Source organism: Carcharhinus amblyrhynchos, chromosome 16 (assembly GCF_965287045.1).
Source record: "Carcharhinus amblyrhynchos chromosome 16, sCarAmb.v2.hapA, whole genome shotgun sequence".
Taxonomy (NCBI): Eukaryota; Metazoa; Chordata; class Chondrichthyes; order Carcharhiniformes; family Carcharhinidae; genus Carcharhinus; species Carcharhinus amblyrhynchos.
Window position 1 is genome coordinate 34,198,575 of NC_137339.1, and position 21,534 is coordinate 34,220,108.

A 21,534-nucleotide genomic window follows, 5' to 3' on the forward strand; every position below is an offset into this window, starting at 1 on the left:
TGGCCAGCGATCAGGAGACTGGCAGTGCAGGCCTATTGCACTTCCGCCAATATCAGTGCTGGCAGGTGGGCGCATGCGCAGTGGCCCACTCAGAACTATGCTGCCGGCCTCTCCAGCAGGAATAGGCCCCACCCATTGATTTTCAACTGGATTCACGTTAGTGCACTCTGCAGTGTACAGAGTGTGGGACATTCATTTTGAAAATCCCGCTGAAAAAAACATCAACAGGATTTATTCTAGTTTTTACACAAATTCAACACTTAGAAATTTTTAGGAGAATCCCACCCTACATTTGGAATCAAGTTAACTGCAATGAAAATTGGTGAAATTTGTGGCTGATAGTGACCTTCGTGGTTTGGTTGATTTAGTGGAGACTGCTGGAGAAGTACAAAATGAGGTGAATGAGAGATGAAAGTTTGCAGAAGAATCACAGGTGAAACTTAGCACAAACTAACAAAGTACTTCAAATTTATTGGATTGAAAAGTGACTATCATATATTTATGATCCCTCGTTCTGGTCTTCCCATAAGTGGAGATGTCTATCTACCTTACCAAATTCTTTCATCATCTGATCAATATCTATCAGGTCACCTTTCAGCATTTCCTCTTCCAGAGAAAAGTTACAGCCTGGTTAGCTTTCCCTAATAGATTTACTCTTCACATTCTGATAGAACCCTTCCTGAACCTTTCTTGCACCTTTCTCAGTATGCCCATATCACTTTGAGAGGAGTGTATTGGTGGCCTCCCTAATGCACAGATACAGAGGCCTGGGAGATGACAGCTAGTCTCCAGTGAAGCCCTGAAAAGGAGCCAACAGCATAGAAATTTAGGGCAGCTGTGACCTTCAGGGCAACAGGCAATGGGTAACCTCTGAGGCCATGTGGCACCAACTCTGACAGAACCTGGTGTCTTGGCTCTGTTGGTCTCAGTCAAAATTAATATAGTTATACACCTTGAGACGAGTGCATTGGTGACCTCCCTAATGCACAGATACCGAGGCTTGGTGAGCGGCTGGCACCCTGAACATCTGGAGTCTCCTCCTGCACGAGCAACCGCATCCCTCCCCCCCGCCCACCACCGCCACGACTCCGAAACCAACCTGGCCTATATCGCCGTCTCCAAGCCTGTACTCAACAACAACCGCAGACTTGCCATTTCTCACGTGCAGGGAACAATGTCAATGCAATTTTTCAGACCGAAAACCAAAGGTATGTGAAATTTGTTGATTTTGAATGAATTTTCACTCGGAGGGGGGAAAGTTCAACTGTAATTCATTTCTTCACTTTTTTTGTTGGCAAATCTTGGCCAGCGCAAGGAAGTGTTTGTCCAAGTTATCCAGGTAGGAGAATCCAGCATCGCATTCAACAACAGAGATGCAATCAAGAGAAATTGTTTGGGCTTCTTCACCTTCATACTGATAAACATGGGGTTGATAGTGGTCTTGTTCATCTTCCCTGGTATTGTAAGCAATCAGTCTCTTGAGAGATAAAACAAGCAAAAATAATTGAATGAAGGTAGGACATTTTAAATCATTATACTTGTGCAATTTATTTGATAACTCTGAATGAGTACACTTTAGGAAAAGTTCTGTTCGCAGATGAGATTCTCCGGCCTCGCAGCCGTGTGTTTCCAGCCGGTGGGAGGTGGCGCACTGTTTGCTGGCAGCAGGATTCTCTAGTCTTGCTGCTATCAATGGGAATTCCCACTGGTGTCACTCCGCACCAGTGGGAAAACGGTGGGAGTGAAAGAGGATTATATTATAGTCAAATTTTTAATGTTTAATGAACAGCTTTTTCTTGTTGTTGAGAACTAATTGGCAGTCCCGTGGCTCTGCTCCTTCGTGTTCTCTAAACAAAAGTCAAAGTTAGGGTCTCCTGAGCCAGGGTTTCAGTTTGGAACCTTCTTATTCGGCAGTAGCACCAATTCGGATCATAACACCATGTGGATATTGAGGGAGTGGAAACCCTTGCGGTTTATGAAGGGGGCATGTCGATGCCATGCGGAATGGGAAGCCAACTAAGTGCAGTCAAATCCTTCCTGCAGTTGTGGGGAAACCAGCTCTCTGAGTGAACCTCTTGGCTCTGGTGTCCTGGCTCTGTTGGTCTCAGTCAAAATTAATGTAGTTATGCACCCTTGAGAGAAATGCATTGGTGACCTCCCTAATGCACAGATACCGAGGCCTGGGAAATGCCAATCGGTCACCAGTGAAGCCCTGAAAGGAGGCAATGGCATAGAAAGTTAGAGCAGCTGTGACCTTCAGGGCAACAGGCAATGGGTAGCCCCTGAGGCTATGTGGCACCAACTCCTACAGAACCTGCCAAAGGTGAGTGGCTGTGGCCCTAAACATCTGCCTGCATTGGTTCACGAGCGACTGCTCCCCTCTATAACCCTGAAACCAACCTGGCCCTATATCGGTGCCTCTGGACCTGCACTTAACACCTCCCAGAATTGTGACCAACTCTCCAGACCCATGAGCAAACCCCCTGGATCAGCCAGCAAACCCCTACAAACCCACACTCAACTTTCCCTTTCCCTAAGCAACCCACCCCCTCACCCCCCACCCTCACAATCCTGTGAGCAACAAGCCTTGGATCAGCCTCTCCAGACACGCATCAACACCCCCTGGACCCCTGAGCAGGTTTGTGTGCAAACCCCCTGGATCGGCCAGTAACCCTTTCCAGACCTGCGCTCAACCCACCAGGACCAGCACTCAACTCCTCCATACCCAACAGCAACCCCCATGGGAACCTGTGAGCAACCCCCCAGACAACAAGCGCTCCTGGCACCGATGACCCTCTTCTCTGCTTAGAACTTGGGATATTCTCCTGAGAATAGAAACATAGGAACATAAAACAGGACAGCACAGTACAGGCCCTTCGGCCCTCAATGTTGTGCCGAGTTATGTCCAAACCCAAGATCAAGCTATCCCCTCCCTAGAGAAGATGAAGAGGAGATTCGATAGACCATTTCAAAATCATGCAGGAACTGGACAGAGTAAATAGAGAGAAACTGTTGCCATTGGTGGAAGGTCCAAGAACTAGAGGATACTGACTCAAGGTAACTGACAAAATAAGCAATGGCTAGATTTCATGCAACAAGTGGCTAAGAATGGAGTGCGTCACCTGAAAGTGTGTGTGTGTGTGTGTGTGTGTGTGTGTGTGGGGCAGGAGGTGCACTGTTTAATCATGACTTTCAAAGGAAATTGGGAAAAAATATTGCAAGACTCGGAAAAAAGGCCAGGTGAGTGGGACCAGCTCAGCTGCTCCAGCAAATGGCCGGCAAGGTACACTCTTTAGTCTCCTTGCATCCAAAATATCCAGTTTAATCTTTGAAGCCTCCCTTACAACCGATGAAGGAACTCACTGAGCAGAGGCACTTTGTTCACGTGGTGGGCAAATTTAATGGACAGGACTTGCTTCCAGCAAGAAGTTTGTTAAACTAGCACGAAAGACCATTGGAACTCAAATCAACATCCTTGGCATTACCATTGACCAAAAACTCAACTGGACACGCCACCTAAACACAGTGGCTACAAAAGCAGGTCAGAGGCTAGGAATACTACGGCGAGAAACTCACCTCCTGAATCCCCAAGGACTGTCCAACATCTTCAAGGCGTAAGTCAGGAGTGTGATGGATTAATCCCCACTTGCCTGGCTAGGTGCATCTTCAACAACAGTCAAGAAGCTTGACAGCATCCAAGACAAAGCAGCCTGTTTGATTGGCACCACATCCACAACTATCCACTCCTACCAACATCGATGCTCAGTAGCAGCAGTGCAAAATATCTACAAGATGCACTGCTGCAATTCACCAAAGATCCTGAGGCAACATCTTGCAAACACACAACTACTTCCATCTCGAAGGACAAGGACAGCAGGTACATGGGAACACCACCAACTGCAAGTTCCCCTCCAAGCAACTCTCAGTCCTGGCTTGGAAATGTATTGCCGTTCCTTCACAGTTGGAGGGTGAAATTCATGGAATTCTATCCCTAAACGGCATTGTGGGACAACCCACAGCATGCGGACTGCAGCTTTTCAAGAATGCAGCTCACTACCACCTTCTGAAGTGCAACTAGGGATGGGTAATAAATGCTGGCCAGCCAGCGACACCCATGTCCCACAAATGAGTTTTTAAAAAGCCATGTTGAATTTAAAGTGCTCTTAAAATGTTGCTACCTTTCATGCCAATTAAGCCAATTTCAGATTAATTACATTGAGAAAGTCAATGCAACAGAGAAATAGTATCAGGCCACTGGGCTTTCATTTCATATGATGGCTTCAAACTTTAATCGTAACAATAATAAGATAAAGATGGAATTAAAGAGAGGAGGTGTTCCTGTTTGATACTTTCCTTGGAACCCTGTTACTCTCATGTCTGATTGTTATACACTAATTTTTATATATTAAGATTCTTGGATGGTTTCATCATAACTTTCCATTGACAAGGTCATCTCAGAAACTGACGTGAATTTTGATGCAATTATGATTCAGGAAATCCCAATGTCAAATGAAGTTTAATATTGTTACTATTTCTTACAAAGGGCCAGCAGTCCTTTGCTTACCTGATATAAAAGGTCTCTGATTATTTTCATATCAATCTTGAAGTTATCCTGAAAGATATATTTCAAAATCATTTTTTTTAAAATACAGTATATCTAGGATTCTCCCTGAACGTATGCTAAATTCCAGATTAGATTAACCATCTCCTCCCCCAGAGCATCCTGTCCAACAACCCGAACACCATGGAATTCCTTGACTCCGTCAGCCAAGATACTCAAACTGGTAAATTTTAAACAGACCAGCCTTAAAATATGATTACATGGAACTCAGACTTTAAGTGCTAAGCAGCTTCTTAAGCCTTCAAAAAGGCAGACAGGAATGATAAATTTGCCGATGACACACAATAGGTAAGAAAGTAAGTTGTTAAGATAAGTTAGAGAGTTTGCAAAGGGACATGGACAGGTTGTGCGCATGGACAAAAATTTGGCAGGTGGAGTACAATGTGGATAAATGGATAATCACTTTAGCAAGAGAAATAGCAAGGGAATTCCCAATGGGAATTTCCATTGACATCACCCCAGGCCAGCAAAATTCCACCGAGGTGAAAGGCCAGAGAGTTCCTGCCTTTATGTATTTAAATGAAGGACCTAACACTTATTTAATTTTCTTAAATTATTACAACTGCTGCCTTCCCCAGGTCCATAGCCATTTTTTGCAGTCCATCTTTCGCCTGTCAATAACAAATTTGAACCGTAATATGTTGTGGTCGCTATCATTAAAATGCTCCCCCACTGCCACCTTGAACATTTGTCCAGCTTTGTTCCTCAGAATCAGAACCAGTACTGCTCCATCCCTTGCTGGTCTTCTACATATTGGAGCAAAAAACTCCCCCGATTACATTTAAAGAAATCCACCTGCTCTAAATCCTTTACACAATGACTACCCAATTTATGTTGGGAAAGTTGAAATCCCCCAGTATAATTCACCAATCGGTGAATTGTCTACGTATCTGACCTCTATTTCCCTCTGACTCTGAGAGCTGCCAAGGTGTTAGCATCAGGGCCAGGTCTTCCCATGCCAACTCCAGCACCATAGAAACCAGACCTTAGACATCAAGGAGCCGCCGCAAAGACTCTGGTGCTGGCTGACCATTGGGCAGTGAAGGGTATATGAAGACAGCCAGTCTGTCGGCCACGGCTGTACAGGAGGTGCTGGTCATTCAGTGAACTGTCAGGCAACACGTAATACCGAAGACTGGGCCTTCATAGGGAGACAGTGCATCCGGACCAGGTTTTCGCTCAAGGCGGAGGAGGAGGACACCTGCTCCTGTTGGCCGTGAAGGTCATGCCGCCTTGAAATTTTATGTGACAGCATCAACTGGGGACCGAGCTGGGATATCTCAAACCTCCGTGCACAGGTACATAAGTGAAGCGACAGATGCCCTCTATGTCCGGGCATCTGAGTTCATCACCTTCCACCTGGACCACACCTACAAGGATGCTCAGGCTTAAGGGATCTTTGTCATTGCTGGGAGCGTGCATGACTCCTACATCCTGGGACAATCACAGATACCTGACATGCTCGGGGGGGGGCAGAAGAATCCTCCAGTGATAGCCACCTAGATGGCCACTGACAACACCAACAATGTCTGCTCTTCTGTTTCACTGGGAAGGGGCTCTTGTCCCATGAGATTGAAGATATCAGCAATGACTTTCCATGAAAGCATCCTGGCACCCAGGTGCTCCTAAATTGTGAAAGCTAATGCCCTGTCTGTGGATCCAGCACTGAAATCTCAGATGCTTCAAGCTGGATTCCAGTGTTCATTCCCTCTGAACGATGGGCTATGTGGCTGAGAAGGCAGTTTCTGCTGCTGGTGCTGCAGATTCTGAGGTGCAAGTTAGAATGGCAAATGCTAATCCCAGGCTATGCAGAAGGTAGGAAAATGCAGCCCAAGGTGACTGAAGCACAAAACTAGTGAATTGAGTCATGTGAAACTCACCCTGTAATTTTGTTCTCGGTATAAGTGCTGCGAGCAGCAATCCCTCACCTACACATGGCTGCAGCAACTCAACTTCATTTCTTGAAGAGTTCATAGCCTGACAGTTGTACTGAACAAACATACCCTGCTGCGTTCTCTATTTGATCCAGGCTAGTGGAAGGGAACCCTTAGTAACATTAACATACAGAGTGACCTGGGCACGCAGGTCCACAGTTCCCTAAAGATGGCAACACAAGTGGCCAAAGTGCTTAAGGAGGCTTACAGTATCATCAACTGGGACATTGTGTACAAGAATTGGGAAGTCATGTGTAGCTATATAAAACCTTAGTGAGGCCACATTTGGAGTATTGCGAGCAGTTCTGGTCACCACACTACCAAAAGGATGTGGGAGCTTTGGAGGGAGTGCAAAGAAGGTTCATCAGGATATTGCTTGGTCTGGAGAGCAATGGTTAAGAGGAGAGGATAAATAAACTAGGATTGTTTTCACTGGAAGGATAGAAGCTGAGGGGAGACCTGATCGAGGTCTACAAAATTATAACAGGCACAGATAGGTTGAAAGTCAGAGGCTTTTTCCCAGGGTGAAAGTGTCAATTACAAGGGGGCACAGGTACCAGGTGAGAGGGGGATAGTTTAAGGGAGATGTGTAGAGGAGGTTTTTCATGTAGATAGTGGTGGGTGCCTGGATTGTGCTCCCAGGGGAGGTGGTGGAAGCAGGCACATTTGCAATATTTAAGAGGCACCTGGACGGATACATGAATCAGGAGGGAATAGAGGTTTATGGATCGAGTAAGGGCAGAAGGAATATTGAGTTTAGTTAGGGCATCATTATGGGCATGGGCTTGGAGGGCCAAACTTTTCTTTGCTCTTGAAGTTCCGAGCAGCTCGGGAAATCTGTGCATTGGATGTTGAGTCCGGTATAAGAACATAAGAACATAAGAACATAAGAAATAGGAGCAGGAGTAGGCCATCTGGCCCTTCGAGCCTGCCCCGCCATTCAATAAGATCATGGCTGATCTGTCGTGGCTCAGTTCCACTTTCCCGCCCTCTCCCCATAACCCTTAATCCCCTCTCTTATCAAAAACCCATCAACCCGCTTCTTAAAAATATTTAGCGAGGCAGCCTTCACCACTTCAACGGGCAGAGAATTCCAGAGATTCACCACCCTTTGAGTGAAGAAGTTCCTCCTCAACTCCGTTCTAAACCGCCCCCCCTTTATCTTGAGGCTGTGCCCCCTAGTCCTACTGTCTTTCTTGAGCGGGAAGAGTCTCTCCACCTCTATCCTATCCATCCCATTCATCATCTTATACGTCTCAATGAGATCTCCCCTCATTCTTCTAAACTCTAACGAGTACAAGCCTAGTTTATTCAGCCTCTCCTCATAGCTCAACCCCCTCAACTCCGGTATCAGCCTAGTAAACCTCCTCTGCACTCCCTCCAAGGCCAAAATATCCTTGCGCAGGTGCGGCGCCCAAAACTGCACACAGTACTCCAGCTGCGGCCTCACCAATGCCCTATACAGCTGCAGCAAGGCCTCCCTACTTTTATATTCAATCCCCCTCGCTATGAAGGCCAGCATCCCATTCGCCTTCCTGACCACCTGCTGCACCTGCAGGCTGGGTTTTTGCGACTCATGCACAAGGACCCCAAGGTCCCTCTGCACCGTCGCCTGCTGCAGTTTTTCGCCACGTAAGTAATAGTCCTTCCTACCATTCTTCCTACCAAAGTGGACCACCTCACACTTGCCAACATTAAATTCCATTTGCCATTTCCTGGCCCATTCGCCCAGCCTATCTAGATCCTTCTGCAGACTCTCCACACCCTCCGCACAATTTGCCATCCTTGATTAATTCCTTAGTTTCTGAGAAGCTTAAAAATTGCAATTAATCAACTGACAGCTTTAATGGGGCTTCCCACTGACTTGCAATCACTCCAGGGTTAAATCTGGGAATTGCATGAGAAGATCTCAGTTGCTGATCCGATGCCATATTTCAGGTTTTAACCCGCCTGCCTAATTCTAAACTATTCCTGGCATCTCACTCCATTGGAATTAAAATTCTATGCATGGTCAACGCAGATTGGTTTTGAATTGACTGTGATAAGTGCAGGCTGTGTCCTTTTGTTCCGCTGTTGCAGAAGGTGAAACAGCCTGTAATGCTGCACAATATCTCAAATGCATAGAGTACAGAAGTGAGCAAACATTTAGCTTCTAAATCTTTCCTTTTCTAGTGAGGACATGGCCAATACTAAATCTCTCTTCACAAACCGAATTCTTACACAGGCTGATTCAGGATTCTGTCCTAATATCCCAACATTCTCTCGATACAACAGGGCCGGGGGCCGGCGTGCCCAGCCCAGCTCATTTCTAGCAGTCCGTTCTTGTTGACCTCACGAGGGAAAGAATGAATTTAATATTTCAGAAGTATTACAAATTATTGTCCTCACATAAGCAAACGAACAGCATTTCAGAAACTACAATGCATTGATAAAAATGTTAATTCTTTTGTTTGATTTTCATGAATTATGGACACCAAGGAGCAATACTTACATTGTAATTCCAAAATCCATCGATTTCAGAGCCCGGTTGTTTAGTTTGAGAACGTGGCGGTGTTCCAACCTTAAAAAAAAAATTGAATTTACCAAGAAGCAGATTGCTTGCTGTACATCAGTGGCGCTAGTAAATTAAACTGTACATAAGAACATAAGAAATAGGAGCAGGAGTAGGCCATCTAGCCCTTCGAGCCTGCCCCGCCATTCAATAAGATCATGGCTGATCTGTCGTGGCTCAGTTCCACTTTCCCGCCCTCTCCCCATAACCCTTAATCTCCTCTCTTATCAAAAACCCATCAACCCGCTTCTTGAAAATATTTAGCGAGGCAGCCTCCACCACTTCAACGGGCAGAGAATTCCAGAGATTCACCACCCTTTGAGTGAAGAAGTTCCTCCTCAACTCCGTTCTAAAACGCCCCCCCTTTATCTTGAGGCTGTGCCCCCTAGTCCTACTGTCCTTTCTGAGCGGGAAGAGTCTCTCCACCTCTATCCTATCCATCCCATTCATCATCTTATACGTCTCAATGAGATCTCCCCTCATTCTTCTAAACTCCAACGAGTACAAGCCTAGTTTATTCAGCCTCTCCTCATAGCTCAACCCCCTCAACTCCGGTATCAGCCTAGTAAACCTCCTCTGCACTCCCTCCAAGGCCAAAATATCTTTGCGCAGGTGCGGCGCCCAAAACTGCACACAGTACTCCAGCTGCGGCCTCACCAATGCCCTATACAGCTGCAGGAAGACCTCCCTACTTTTATATTCAATCCCCTTCGCTATGAAGGCCAGCATCCCATTCGCCTTCCTGACCACCTGCTGCACCTGCAAGCTGGGTTTTTGCGAATCATTTTCAGTTATGTGCAATCAGATATCTCATGGGATTTGTCTAGGTAGTCTTGTTAAAATGATTATTTTTTGACAATCCATTTCCAGATATATTTATGGAACAGCACCAGGCTCCCACTCAACCCATATCACAATGTAGTGTTCGGCAGCACGCAACTCCCACCCGCTCCCCTCAAGGTCTGAGCCAGCCAACTGGCGGCGGGGGGCGGAGAATTCCACCAAAGTGAAAAGTCAGAAAATTCCTGTCTTTATATACTTAAACGAAGGACCTCATGTTTATTTAATTTTCTTAAACTATTCTAACTGCTGCCCACGTATAAACTAACAAACTGAATTTTAGAAATTATTACAGCACGGTAAGAAAAATTTCAAATTCTTCATTTGATTTCTATTAATTATATGGACCAGGCAGAAAAAGAATCAGTCATTATATTAACAACTTCCCAAGTTTCAGATTGCCATTGAAAACTGTGTACTGATCTATCTGTTAGAGCCAAGTTTGTTTCCCAGGGAAAGTGAAGTTGTCGACCTTCTACAATACATCGGCAAGCAACGTGAATGATATAAATTGGAGAAATGACATACATCTAACCATACAATACCCTAAGATAACTGCCTATCCTTTGGGTCAGAGTTTGAATAAGTTTGTTTTGGAAATGAGCAAAACCTGTGCGAAAGGTGGAGGAATTTGAAGCACTAGCTGCCTTCAGACCAATTTGAAATAACACAATAGTCTGGACCGAAAATCAGCTCCACTTGGTCAAATCTGCTCAACTAATCACCACATCAGGTTTCTGTCTATCATACTCATTTGCAAACCTTAGCAGAGGATCCTAAAATTAAATTAAACTAAACTATCTTCAGGTGCAAGGATACTGACGGGCTCTTTTTCAAGGTTTGCAGGTATTAATAATAGTTAATTAATAGGAAACTCATTCCTGTAAATCAATGAAACTGATAAATCATGCTGTATAGTTTTCTTAAAAGTAATTTTCAGTTATTTGAAAGTGGGTTAGTCACACATGGTGGACTTGGCAGTCATATTAAAAATGCCTTGTTTGGAAAAAAAATCCATCTTCAGATTTACTAATAAAAGTTCACTAGGTCATCATTCATACATATAAGGATATAGTCTTAACGCAAGAGAGACATCAATTGTCTTCTGTAGTACGTTGGCTCATGGAAGATTTTATAGTTTGTAAGATGTAAAAATGTTTGAGCAGGAAGTACCAAGGAGCAGAATTTGTACTTGGATTGTTGACAGGTATCAACGGTTTGACTTAGGCCGATTGCTAATCCCTGTCCATTTTCTGGAGAGAAACAGGCTGGGAAACAACTGGCCTCGTGAGGATTTTTTTTTACAATTATTCCTCCATGGTGTGCAGGTGCCACTGGCTACCATTTACTGGCCATCACTAATTGTCTTCAAGAAGTTCAAAGGCCACCTTCTTGAATCACTGTAGTCAATGTATTGTAGGAACACCCAGAGTGCTGGTAACGGGGGAGTCCCAGGACTTTGATCCAGCAACAGTGAAGAACTGGTAAAATTGTTTCAGTTTAGTCTGGATGATCTGTGGCATTGAGGGGAACTTGCAGCTAGTGGCATTCCTATGGCCATTTCCTTCAAGATGGCAGAGATCAAGGGATTGGAAGATACTATCAAGGTAGTCTTGGTGATTTGCTGCAGTGCATCATCTAGATGGTGCACAGAGCTGCCACGAGGCATGAGTGGTGTAGGGCGTGAATGTTGATGGTGGTGGAGGGGGTCAATCAAGTAGATTGCTTTGTTATAGATGGTTTCAAGCTTCTTGAGTGAATCTGTAGTTGCACTCAGCCAGAATGAGGAGTGATTTGCCTCACAATCTTGATTTGTGCCTTGTAGATCGTGGACAGAGTTAGGAGATGAGTTATTCGCTGCAGAATTCCCAGCACCTGAGCTGCTCTTGTAGCTATTTGGCATTTATTTGACTTATCCAGCTCAGTTTCTCGTCAATGGTAACCCACCCAGGATGTGGAGAGTGGCACATGCAGCCATGGTAATGCTGTTGAATGTCAAGGGAAGATGGTTGAATTCTCTCTTATTAGAGGTGGTCATTGCTTAGCATTTGTGCAGTACGAGTATCACTAGCCACTTGTCAGCCCAAGCCTGAATGAAGTCCAGTTCTTGCTGCATACGGACATTGGCTGCTTCAATATCTGAGCTGGGAATGCTGCAATCCTCAGCCAACATTCCCACTTCTGAAGGAGGCAAGGTCATTGATGAAGCAGCTGAGAATGGTTTTACTTAAGACAAGGATTGCAGGCATCCCTGTGATGCATAGTGCCGTTGACTGCATGCACTTTGCTTTGCACATGTCTGCTCTCCGATGTGCTGCATCCAAAAGCCATTCCACTTCCCCAGTATCTAGCTGGTGTGTGAATATATATAGCAGGTGAATGTACCTGTAAACAATGACTATACTTCTATTCCGTGGCATTCTGCTGTGCCATCTGCATTTGAATCACCATGATAAACCAGAAGGTGGCTACTGAGTGACACAGACTGCCCATTGACCAACACACACGTGGGCAACATGCACAGAATGAAATGGTAATCACGTTGCTGCAGAAACATGAAGTAGCAATCCACTGGAGTGCTGTTGCCAGGGTTACTCTAAAAGAGCACTGCAGTGTTCAGCAGAGTGAGCATCGTGACTCATGGTACTCTGAAATATGCTGCATCACCTTGTCATCACAAGGGAACAGCAACTGCCACCAGGTTTACAGTGACCAGTTGAGGAGGAAGAGGCAACCACTGCGGGTCCTTTCTAGACTGTATATCCATGAACAACTGTGAACACAACCCCAATCCCCCAACAACCCCCACCTTACCATCACACTGTTACTGACAATCACACTGTCCCTTGTCCACAATGCTAAAATACAAGCCACAAAATAAACATTACAAACTAAATTAAGAAATTAATCTATGCCAAACTACATACAAAAGCCAATTAAAACACTCCTGTGTGCTCCTTTAGTGCCCGTCTTCAATATGTCTGTTGTCACCACAATGGAGAAAAAAAACCTGTAATTATACACAGAAATACAAGATTTTAAAAAGACCTGAATTGTATATTCTAAATAATGGACATAGACACTTGAAAGCGTCAGAGAATGTACAGCTAGTCACTCACAGGAATGGCTGCTGGCGGTTTCTCAAAGGGACAATGGAATACCTCCCTGGGTTCCAGACAAGGTACATGAAAAACCATTAAAAAATGGATTACAATCACCAGTAAAGGTGAAGAGACATAATAGCCTTCTCATCTCCTAAATCCTAGGTATATTGGCCAAGATAGTGTGCGTGTGTGGAGAATATAATAACCGAGGCGTGGTCCTTGTAAAGATAGTCAGAGGAATGTCAAAACCTATCTCCCCTTCTGTGAAAGTCAATAAGCTAGCAGAAGGATCACACCTGGAAAAAAATTGAAATCTCCACCAAACTACTGAACTACACAATATTTGAACCAAAGAATCAGCTGTTCATCAACAAAAGCCAACTTTACTGAAAACAATCTTAACGGCCACAATGCATCATCATCCAACCCTCGCAATTCAAAGACCGGTGTATTTTAATTTAATATTTACTTACTATTGGACTCAATCTCTAATCTATACGGTTGTAGGTGAATGTGCGTTACCATTTCTCCTTACCTTTTAGTAGTTAATAAATCTAACCTATCTTAATTTAAGAAAGCCTGGTTAAAAATAACTATTGGATCTGGAAAAGGTGTCTGAAGGAAAGGGAACCTTATCTGATTAAATCTGCGTTGCTGCCAGCAGAGAATGGGTTGAATATAGACATGGCGTCAGTTATCCCTCCTTACCTGGGTTTGAAACACTTAGGGAGTATCCCAGCCAGATAGCGACAAACTGAGAGGTCTCGTCAAGAACTTTTGGGGATGCAAGCCTGGGGCTAGTCGCAACACTGTCCTCATAACTCCAGTGGCTATAGCATGGCTGGTGAAGGGCCATTGATTTGGCTGTGGCGTTAATTGCAGATGGTCTTTCAGGGTAGCACCTAGCAACTTGGGATGCAGAAACTCCTTGACCTGCATTGCTCATATCAAGCAATCGTTCAATGTAGGAGCTGTGGCCAAACGGGCCACCTAAGATGGTGGCTTGCAAGAGCACGCTGGGATAATTGGACAAGCACTGAAACAGACAGACTGCACCTCAAAAGATATTGGACAGAGAGAAACAGGCTCCAGCTGCAGGATCTGGAATACACAGGATATAGGCCACCCCAGGACAAAGGACACTTTCTGGTCAAACCGTGGACCTGGGGGTCCTTGTGCACGAATCGCAAAAACGCAGTCTGCAGGTGCAGCAGGTGATCAAGAAGGCAAATGGGATGTTGGCCTTTTTAGCAAGGGGGATAGAATATAAAAGCAGGGAGGTCTTGCTGCAACTGTACAGGGTACTGGTGAGGCCACTGGTGGAGTACTGTGCAGTTTTGGTCGCCACACTTGCGGAAAGATATATTGGCCTTGGAGGGAGTGCAGAGAAGGTTCACTAGGCTGATACCGGAGATGAGGGGGTTAGCCTATGAAGAGAGATTGAATAGACTGGGTCTGTACTTGTTGGAGTTTAGAAGTCTGAGGGGGGATCTTCTAGAGACATATAAGATAATGAAGGGGATAGATAGGGTAGAGGTAGAGAGATTCTTCCCGCTTAGAAAGAACAGCAGGACTAGAGGGCACAGCCTCAAAATAAGGGGGGGGGTGCAGTTTAGATCAGAGTTGAGGAGGAACTTCTTCACTCAAAGGGTGGTGAATCTCTGGAATTCTCTGCCCATTGAAGTGGTGGAGGCAACCTCGCTGAATATATTTAAGTCACGGGTAGACAGGTTTCTGATAGACAAGGGAATTAAGGATTATGGGGAGAAAGCAGGAAAGTGGAATTGATCCACTTCAGATCAGCCATGATCTTACTGAATGGCAGGGCAGGCTCGAAGGGCTAGATGGCCTACTCCTGCTCCTATTTCTTATGTTCTTACCAGACATAGGGCTGCCTCAACCCCTTATTTAGGAGGGAGGTATGTGATGTGTGTGACTCCGGCACCTACAGTCATGGCCATTGAGTACAGACTCAGAGATTGGTGCGGCAGCACCTGATTGGACCTTATCAATCAAGTCCTGATCAACTGATTGGCAATGGCCAAAAAGCGCACGAAAACCAACGAGGTATAAATGGTGCTGCGCAACAGAAGAATCTCTCTCTCGCTCTCTTACCCAATGAATAAATGACAACAACGGTAACCATCACCAGCAACAACCAGGCACGAGGAGAGCCACCACACCCAAGGAGGAAATAAGACCTGGCCCAGAATATCGGCCAGATCTAAGGACGAGACTATGCAGAGGGCTATGGAGACCAACACGTGGATAAAGGCCAATATCTGCCTGGATACTTGTCAGTCACACAAGGACTATTGGACTTGAACTTTAGTATTCTGTAAGATAACTTATCGTCATTTGGGTGGGTGATTAATAATTGTGTGTAAATAAATATTATTGTACTGACAAGAAGTCTACTTGCAATTTTTTGTCCACTGTATAAGGCTTAAAATAGACTGTGCGGCAGGTGCGGCAATATAGCACTAATTGTGTTGGAAGCAAGCTTGGTGCCAATTAGTTGCCCCAGGTATCTGCAAGTGGCAGGAGTTGCCTGCAAAGAATGAGCGGTAAAGGCAGATAGCAGCCATGATGGGACTGCCCTTGGCGAGCGAAAGAGAGAAAGGCAGTCCCTGAGCAGGCGAGTAGACACAGTGCACAGAAATGGCAAAAACCTCCAACTGAAAGGCAGTGTGCCTGATCTGGAGCAAGATCCCCAATATCCAAAAAATTTCTCACCTTTAAAAAAAATCCATTAATTTCTCTTCAAACTGAATTGAAAATCTGTAACTACTAAGCCAATTGATGTGTTTGGTTTTGACGATTTACAAGTTGAAAATCACCTCCTCATCCTCCCAGACCTATTAACGAGCGCCTCATGCAGTTTAATCAGCCATTAATTTGAGGTGAGCAGATTCCCAACTCCTACACACCAGTACATCCTAAATGATAATTCATTGTTTATTATCCTAACAAGTCTGTGGGTAACTTTAGAACTGCTACAAACGCATTAAGAGAATCATTTGAAATAGAAATGGTGCTGTTTTGTTCATTAAATAATGTGTGGAGAAACAAAGTGTAATGTTACTTGAAATCTTTGAGGTGCAAAGTTGATTTATGTAAGCTCTTAGCAGTGGAATGTAAAACGATGCTAATGGATTGCATCATCTCAGCTGAAATAAAGACATATTCTTCTACGGCTGCAGCTGAATTGTTCCCTATTGCTAAAAGCTTTTCTCATCTTCCCTATACACAGGAGATTTAAGGAAAAAGAAATTCACTCAGAGCCAGGTGGGAATCTGGAATGCACTGTCTGGGAAGATAGTGGAGGCTGGAAATCTTAAAAACTTTGAGAAGTATTTGGATGAGCACTTGAAATATCATAACACTCAAGGATATGGGACAAGTGCTGGAAAAATGGGATTAGCACAACATTAGTGGTAGTTATTGTCAGTGCAGACCTGATAGGCCTTTTCTGCACTGTATGGCTCTATGACCATGTCTATCTGACATGCACATGACAATCCCACTAAGTAAGAGCACTCAATGGAGGTGTGTCACCATGTCACTGTCTTAAACATGGGCAAGCTCAATGTACTGTGGATTCCTTTGAGACTAATTTTCCCTAATCTTGTTCACAAGTTCTTTTTCATGCCCCCTTTTTTGGCTTTTCTAATTGTTTTCTTAAATTCCCTCTTACACTTTCTATATTCCTCTAGGGCTGCAACTGAATTGCTCCCTTTTCTAAAAGCCTTTCCCTTCTTCCTTATACAATCCTAAATTGTCTAGATATCCATGGTTTCCTGAACTAGTTGCTCCCACATTTCCTCCTATTGAGAACATGTTGGAACTATACTCTTCCGAGTTTCTTTTTGAATGCCACCCAAGGCTCCGCTGTAGATTTTCCTGCAAGGAGCTGTTGCCAGTCAACTTGGCCAGATCTTGCCTTAATAAAATCTGCCTTCCCCCAATCCAAAGCAATCTGTTGCAGGCCATCTGTCTCCTCGTCTATGAAGAATTTGAACCATAATGTGTTGTGGTTGCTATCACTAAAATGCTCCCCCACTGCCATATTGAACACTCGTCTGACTTTGTTCCTCAGAATCAGATCCAGTACTGCTCCATCCCTTGCTGGCCTTCTACATAGCAAAAAACTCCTATGATTACATTTCAAGAAATCCACCCCCTCTAAATCTTTACACTAGGACTACCCAATTTATGTTGGGGAAGTTTAAATCCCCCAGTATAATTAACCAATTATTCTCAGTGAATTGCCTACATATTTGCTCCTCTATTTCCCTCTGACTATTTGAGGGCTGCCAAGGTGTTGGCATCAGGGGCAGGACCATTCCATGCCAGCTCCAATGCCACAGACATCAGAGAGCCGCTGCAAAGGGTCTGGTGCTGGCTGGCCATTGGGCAGTGAAGGGTGTACGAAGACAGCCATTCTGTCGGCTATGGCTGTACAGGAGGTGCTGCTCATTCAGTGTCAGGCAACATGTATTACCGAAAACTGTGCCTTCACAGGGAGACAGTGCATCCGGACCAGGTTTTCGCTCACCCGGCACCAAGGCAGAGGAGGAGGACACCTGCTCCTGTTGGCCGTGAAGGTCATGCCGCCTTGAAATTTTATGTGACAGCATCGACTGGGGACCGAGCTGGGATATCTCAAACCTCCGTGCACAGGTACATACGTGAAGCGACAGATGCCCTCTATGTCCAGGCATCTGAGTTCATCACCTTCCACCTGGACCACACCTACAAGGATACTCAGGCTTAAGGAATCTTTGTCATTGCTGGGAGCGTGCATGACTCCTACATCCTGGGACAATCACAGATACCTGACATGCTCGGGGGGGGTGCAGAAGAATCCTCCAGTGATAGCCACCTAGATGGCCACTGACAACACCAACAATGGCTGTTCTTCTGTTTCACTGGGATGGGGTTCTTGTGCCATGAGATTGAAGATATCAGCAATGACTTTCCATGAAAGCATCCTGGCACCCAGGTGCTCCTAAATTGAGAAAGCTAATGCCCTGTCTGTGGATCCAGCACTGAAATCTCAGATGCTTCAAGCTGGATTCCAGTGTTCATTCCCTCTGAACGATGGGCTATGTGGCTGAGAAGGCAGTTTCTGCTGCTGGTGCTGCAGATTCTGAGGTGCAAGTTAGAATGGCAAATGCTAATCCCAGGCTATGCAGAAGGTAGGAAAATGCAGCCCAAGGTGACTGAAGCACAAAACTAGTGAATTGAGTCATGTGAAACTCACCCTGTAATTTTGTTCTCGGTATAAGTGCTGCGAGCAGCAATCCCTCACCTACACATGGCTGCAGCAACTCAACTTCATTTCTTGAAGAGTTCATAGCCTGACAGTTGTACTGAACAAACATACCCTGCTGCGTTCTCTATTTGATCCAGGCTAGTGGAAGGGAACCCTTAGTAACATTAACATACAGAGTGACCTGGGCACGCAGGTCCACAGTTCCCTAAAGATGGCAACACAAGTGGCCAAGGTGATTAAGGAGGCTTACAGTATCATCAACTGGGACATTGTGTACAAGAATTGGGAAGTCATGTGTAGCTATATAAAACCTTAGTGAGGCCACATTTGCAGTATTGCGAGCAGTTCTGGTCGCCACACTACCAGAAGGACGTGAAAGCTTTGGAGGGAGTGCAAAGAAGGTTTATCAGGATATTGCTTGGTCTGGAGGGCAATAGTTGCAAGGAGAGGATAAATAAACTAGGATTATTTTCACTGGAAGGATAGAAGCTGAGGGGAGACCTGATCGAGGTCTACAAGATTATAACAGGCACAGATAGGTTGAAAGTCAGAGGCTTTTTCCCAGGGTGAAAGTGTCAATTACAAGGGGGCACAGGTACCAGGTGAGGGGGGGGATAGTTTAAGGGAGATGTGTAGAGGAGGTTTTTCATGTAGATAGTGGTGGGTGCCTGGATTGTGCTCCCAGGGGAGGTGGTGGAAGCAGGCACATTTGCAATATTTAAGAGGCACCTGGACGGATACATGAATCAGGAGGGAATAGAGGTATATGGATCGAGTAAGGGCAGAAGGAATATTGAGTTTAGTTAGGGCATCATTATGGGCATGGGCTTGGAGGGCCAAACTTTTCTTTGCACTTGAAGTTCCAAGCAGCTCGGGAAATCTGTGCATTGGATGTTGAGTCCGGTATTCTTGATTAATTCCTCAGTTTCTGGGAAGCTTAAATATTACAATTAATCAACTGACAGCTTCAATGGGGCTTCCCACTGATTTGCAATCACTCCAGGGTTAAATCTGGGAATTGCGTGAGAAGATCTCAGTTGCTGATCCGATGCCATATTTCAGGTTTTAACCCGCCTGCCTAATTCTAAACTAGTCCTGGCATCTCACTCCATTGGAATTAAAATTCTATGTATTGTCAACGCAGATTGGTTTTGAATTGACTGTGATAAGTGCAGGCTGTGTCCTTTTGTTCCGCTGTTGCAGAAGGTGAAGCAGCCTGTAATGCTGCACAATATCTCAAATGCATAGAGTACAGAAGTGAGCAAACATTTAGCTTCTAAATCTTTCCTTTTCTAGTGAGGACATGGCCAATACTAAATCTCTCTTCACAAACCTAATTCTTACACAGACTGATTCCGGATTCTGTTCTAATATCCCAACATTCTCTCGATACAACAGGGCCGGGGCCCAGCAGCCGGCATGGCGGGGTTGGGGGCTGGCCAGCCCAGCCCAGCGGTTCCAGAGAGCCCGGTGCTGCTGGGCACCACGAGCCCAGCACGGCGGAGCCTGGGATGGTAAAGTCGAATCAGGCCCAGGGAGTTGGAAGATTTGTCATTTTGGTGGAACTTGGGAAGAGAAGGTGATTGAGTGGTTGTGTAGCAAAAAATTAATTGATTGAGTGACTGAATAGGTCTGAGAGTGAATGAGTGACTGAGTATGTGTGTGGACTGAGATAGTGACACTGAGTGCATGGGAGTGAATGTGTGCCAGTCAGTTAATGAGTGAGTATGTGGGAGTGAATGAGTGGGTTATGGGGGCAAGTGAGCAAATGACATGGTGAGTGTGAGTTTGCCTTAAGCCCAATCTCAGTTTTCTCTCTCACTCTCAACACCACACACACACACACCCAAAAACTCCTACCCACATACACTGACCACCACCATTCTGGTCATTTTTATCGATTATTCATTATGTAACTCAACAGGTTATCACCTTGCTTTACCTTCTGTATATACAATCATAGAATCTCGCCATGCAGAAGTGGCCATTCAGCTCATCGAGTCTGCACCGACTCTGACTCAGGCTCCCTCCTGCCCCTCACAATCACTATGATTAATCCATTTAATTTACACATCTCAGGACGTTAAAGGGGCAATTTAGCCTGGGGAATCCATCTAACCTAATCCTCCCAATCTTTGGAGTGTGGGAGTAGACCGGAGCACCCAGACAAAACCCATGCAGGCACCGGGACAACATGCAAACTCCACATCGTCACCCAAGGCTGGAATCGAACCCAGTTCCCTGGAGTTGTGAAGCAGCCATGCTAACCATTGTACCACAGTGCCACCCTAGTTAAAAGAATACAGAATTGGGTCGAAAATCAACCTTAATTGAATGACATTTTGTGTTTGGAAATGAGACGTCATTTCATGGCAGAATTTAAACAGCGATCCATTATTAATCATGGCCACATTGGTATGTTCATGACAGCACTGTTAATGTTACAGCTCCTTTTATTCAGCAACTGTTGATTTCCTTAAAACCTCAACTTCTTTGGAAATTCAGGTTATTGCTATGCCAAGCCTTATCTTTCTGAAATTTGCCTCTTGGCACCTTGAATGAGAAAAATATACAAAGTGTGGCTACCTGAGCAAAAAGTTTGGACCAGCCTAACCCAAGCTGTAACCCTTCTGTCATGAATATTACAATGCCTCATTTCTAGCAACCCACTTTTGTTGACCTTACGAGGGAAAGAATGAATTTAATATTTCAGAAGTATTATAAATTATTGTCCTCACATAAGCAAACGAACAGCATTTCAGAAACTACAATGCATTGATAAAAATGTTACTGCCTTTGTTTGATTTTCATGAATCACGGACACCAAGGAGCAATACTTACATTGTCATTCCAAATTCCACCTATTCCAGAGCCCGGTTGTTTTGTTTGAGAATGTGACGGTGTTCCAACCTTAAAAAAAAATTGAATTTACCAAGAAATGGATTGCTTGCTGTACATCAGTGACGCTCATATATTAAACTGCATAATGTCCTCTAAATCATTTTCAGTTATGTGCAATCAGATATCTCATAGGATTTGTCTAGTCTTGTGTAAATGCTTATTTGTTGACATCCCATTTCCAGGTATATTTATGGAACAGCACCAGGCTCCCACTCAACCCATATCATGATGTAGTGCTGGACGGCAGGCAACCCCCATCCCCTCCCCCCAAGGTCTGAGCCCAAGCACCCGGGCGGTGATGAATG

The 21,534-nt window shown here is 44.9% G+C and overlaps 1 protein-coding gene across 1 annotated transcript in view; it reads right to left on the reverse strand.

The window, feature by feature from the left end:
• Positions 1 to 1,107: 1,107 nt before the first annotated feature.
• Positions 1,108 to 21,534, reverse strand: part of LOC145354089 (cadherin-like protein 26) — a 70,083-nt gene continuing 49,656 nt past the window's right edge. The window contains exons 13-17 of the mRNA XM_080205221.1: positions 17,555 to 17,869; positions 13,759 to 14,086; positions 9,047 to 9,162; positions 4,565 to 4,612; positions 1,108 to 1,477 (exon numbers count right to left, since the gene is read on the reverse strand). Coding sequence (XP_080061347.1) covers positions 1,280 to 1,477; positions 4,565 to 4,612; positions 9,047 to 9,162; positions 13,759 to 14,086; positions 17,555 to 17,869 — 1,005 coding nt within the window. The 3' untranslated portion in view covers positions 1,108 to 1,279. The remainder of the gene's footprint in view (positions 1,478 to 4,564; positions 4,613 to 9,046; positions 9,163 to 13,758; positions 14,087 to 17,554; positions 17,870 to 21,534) is intronic.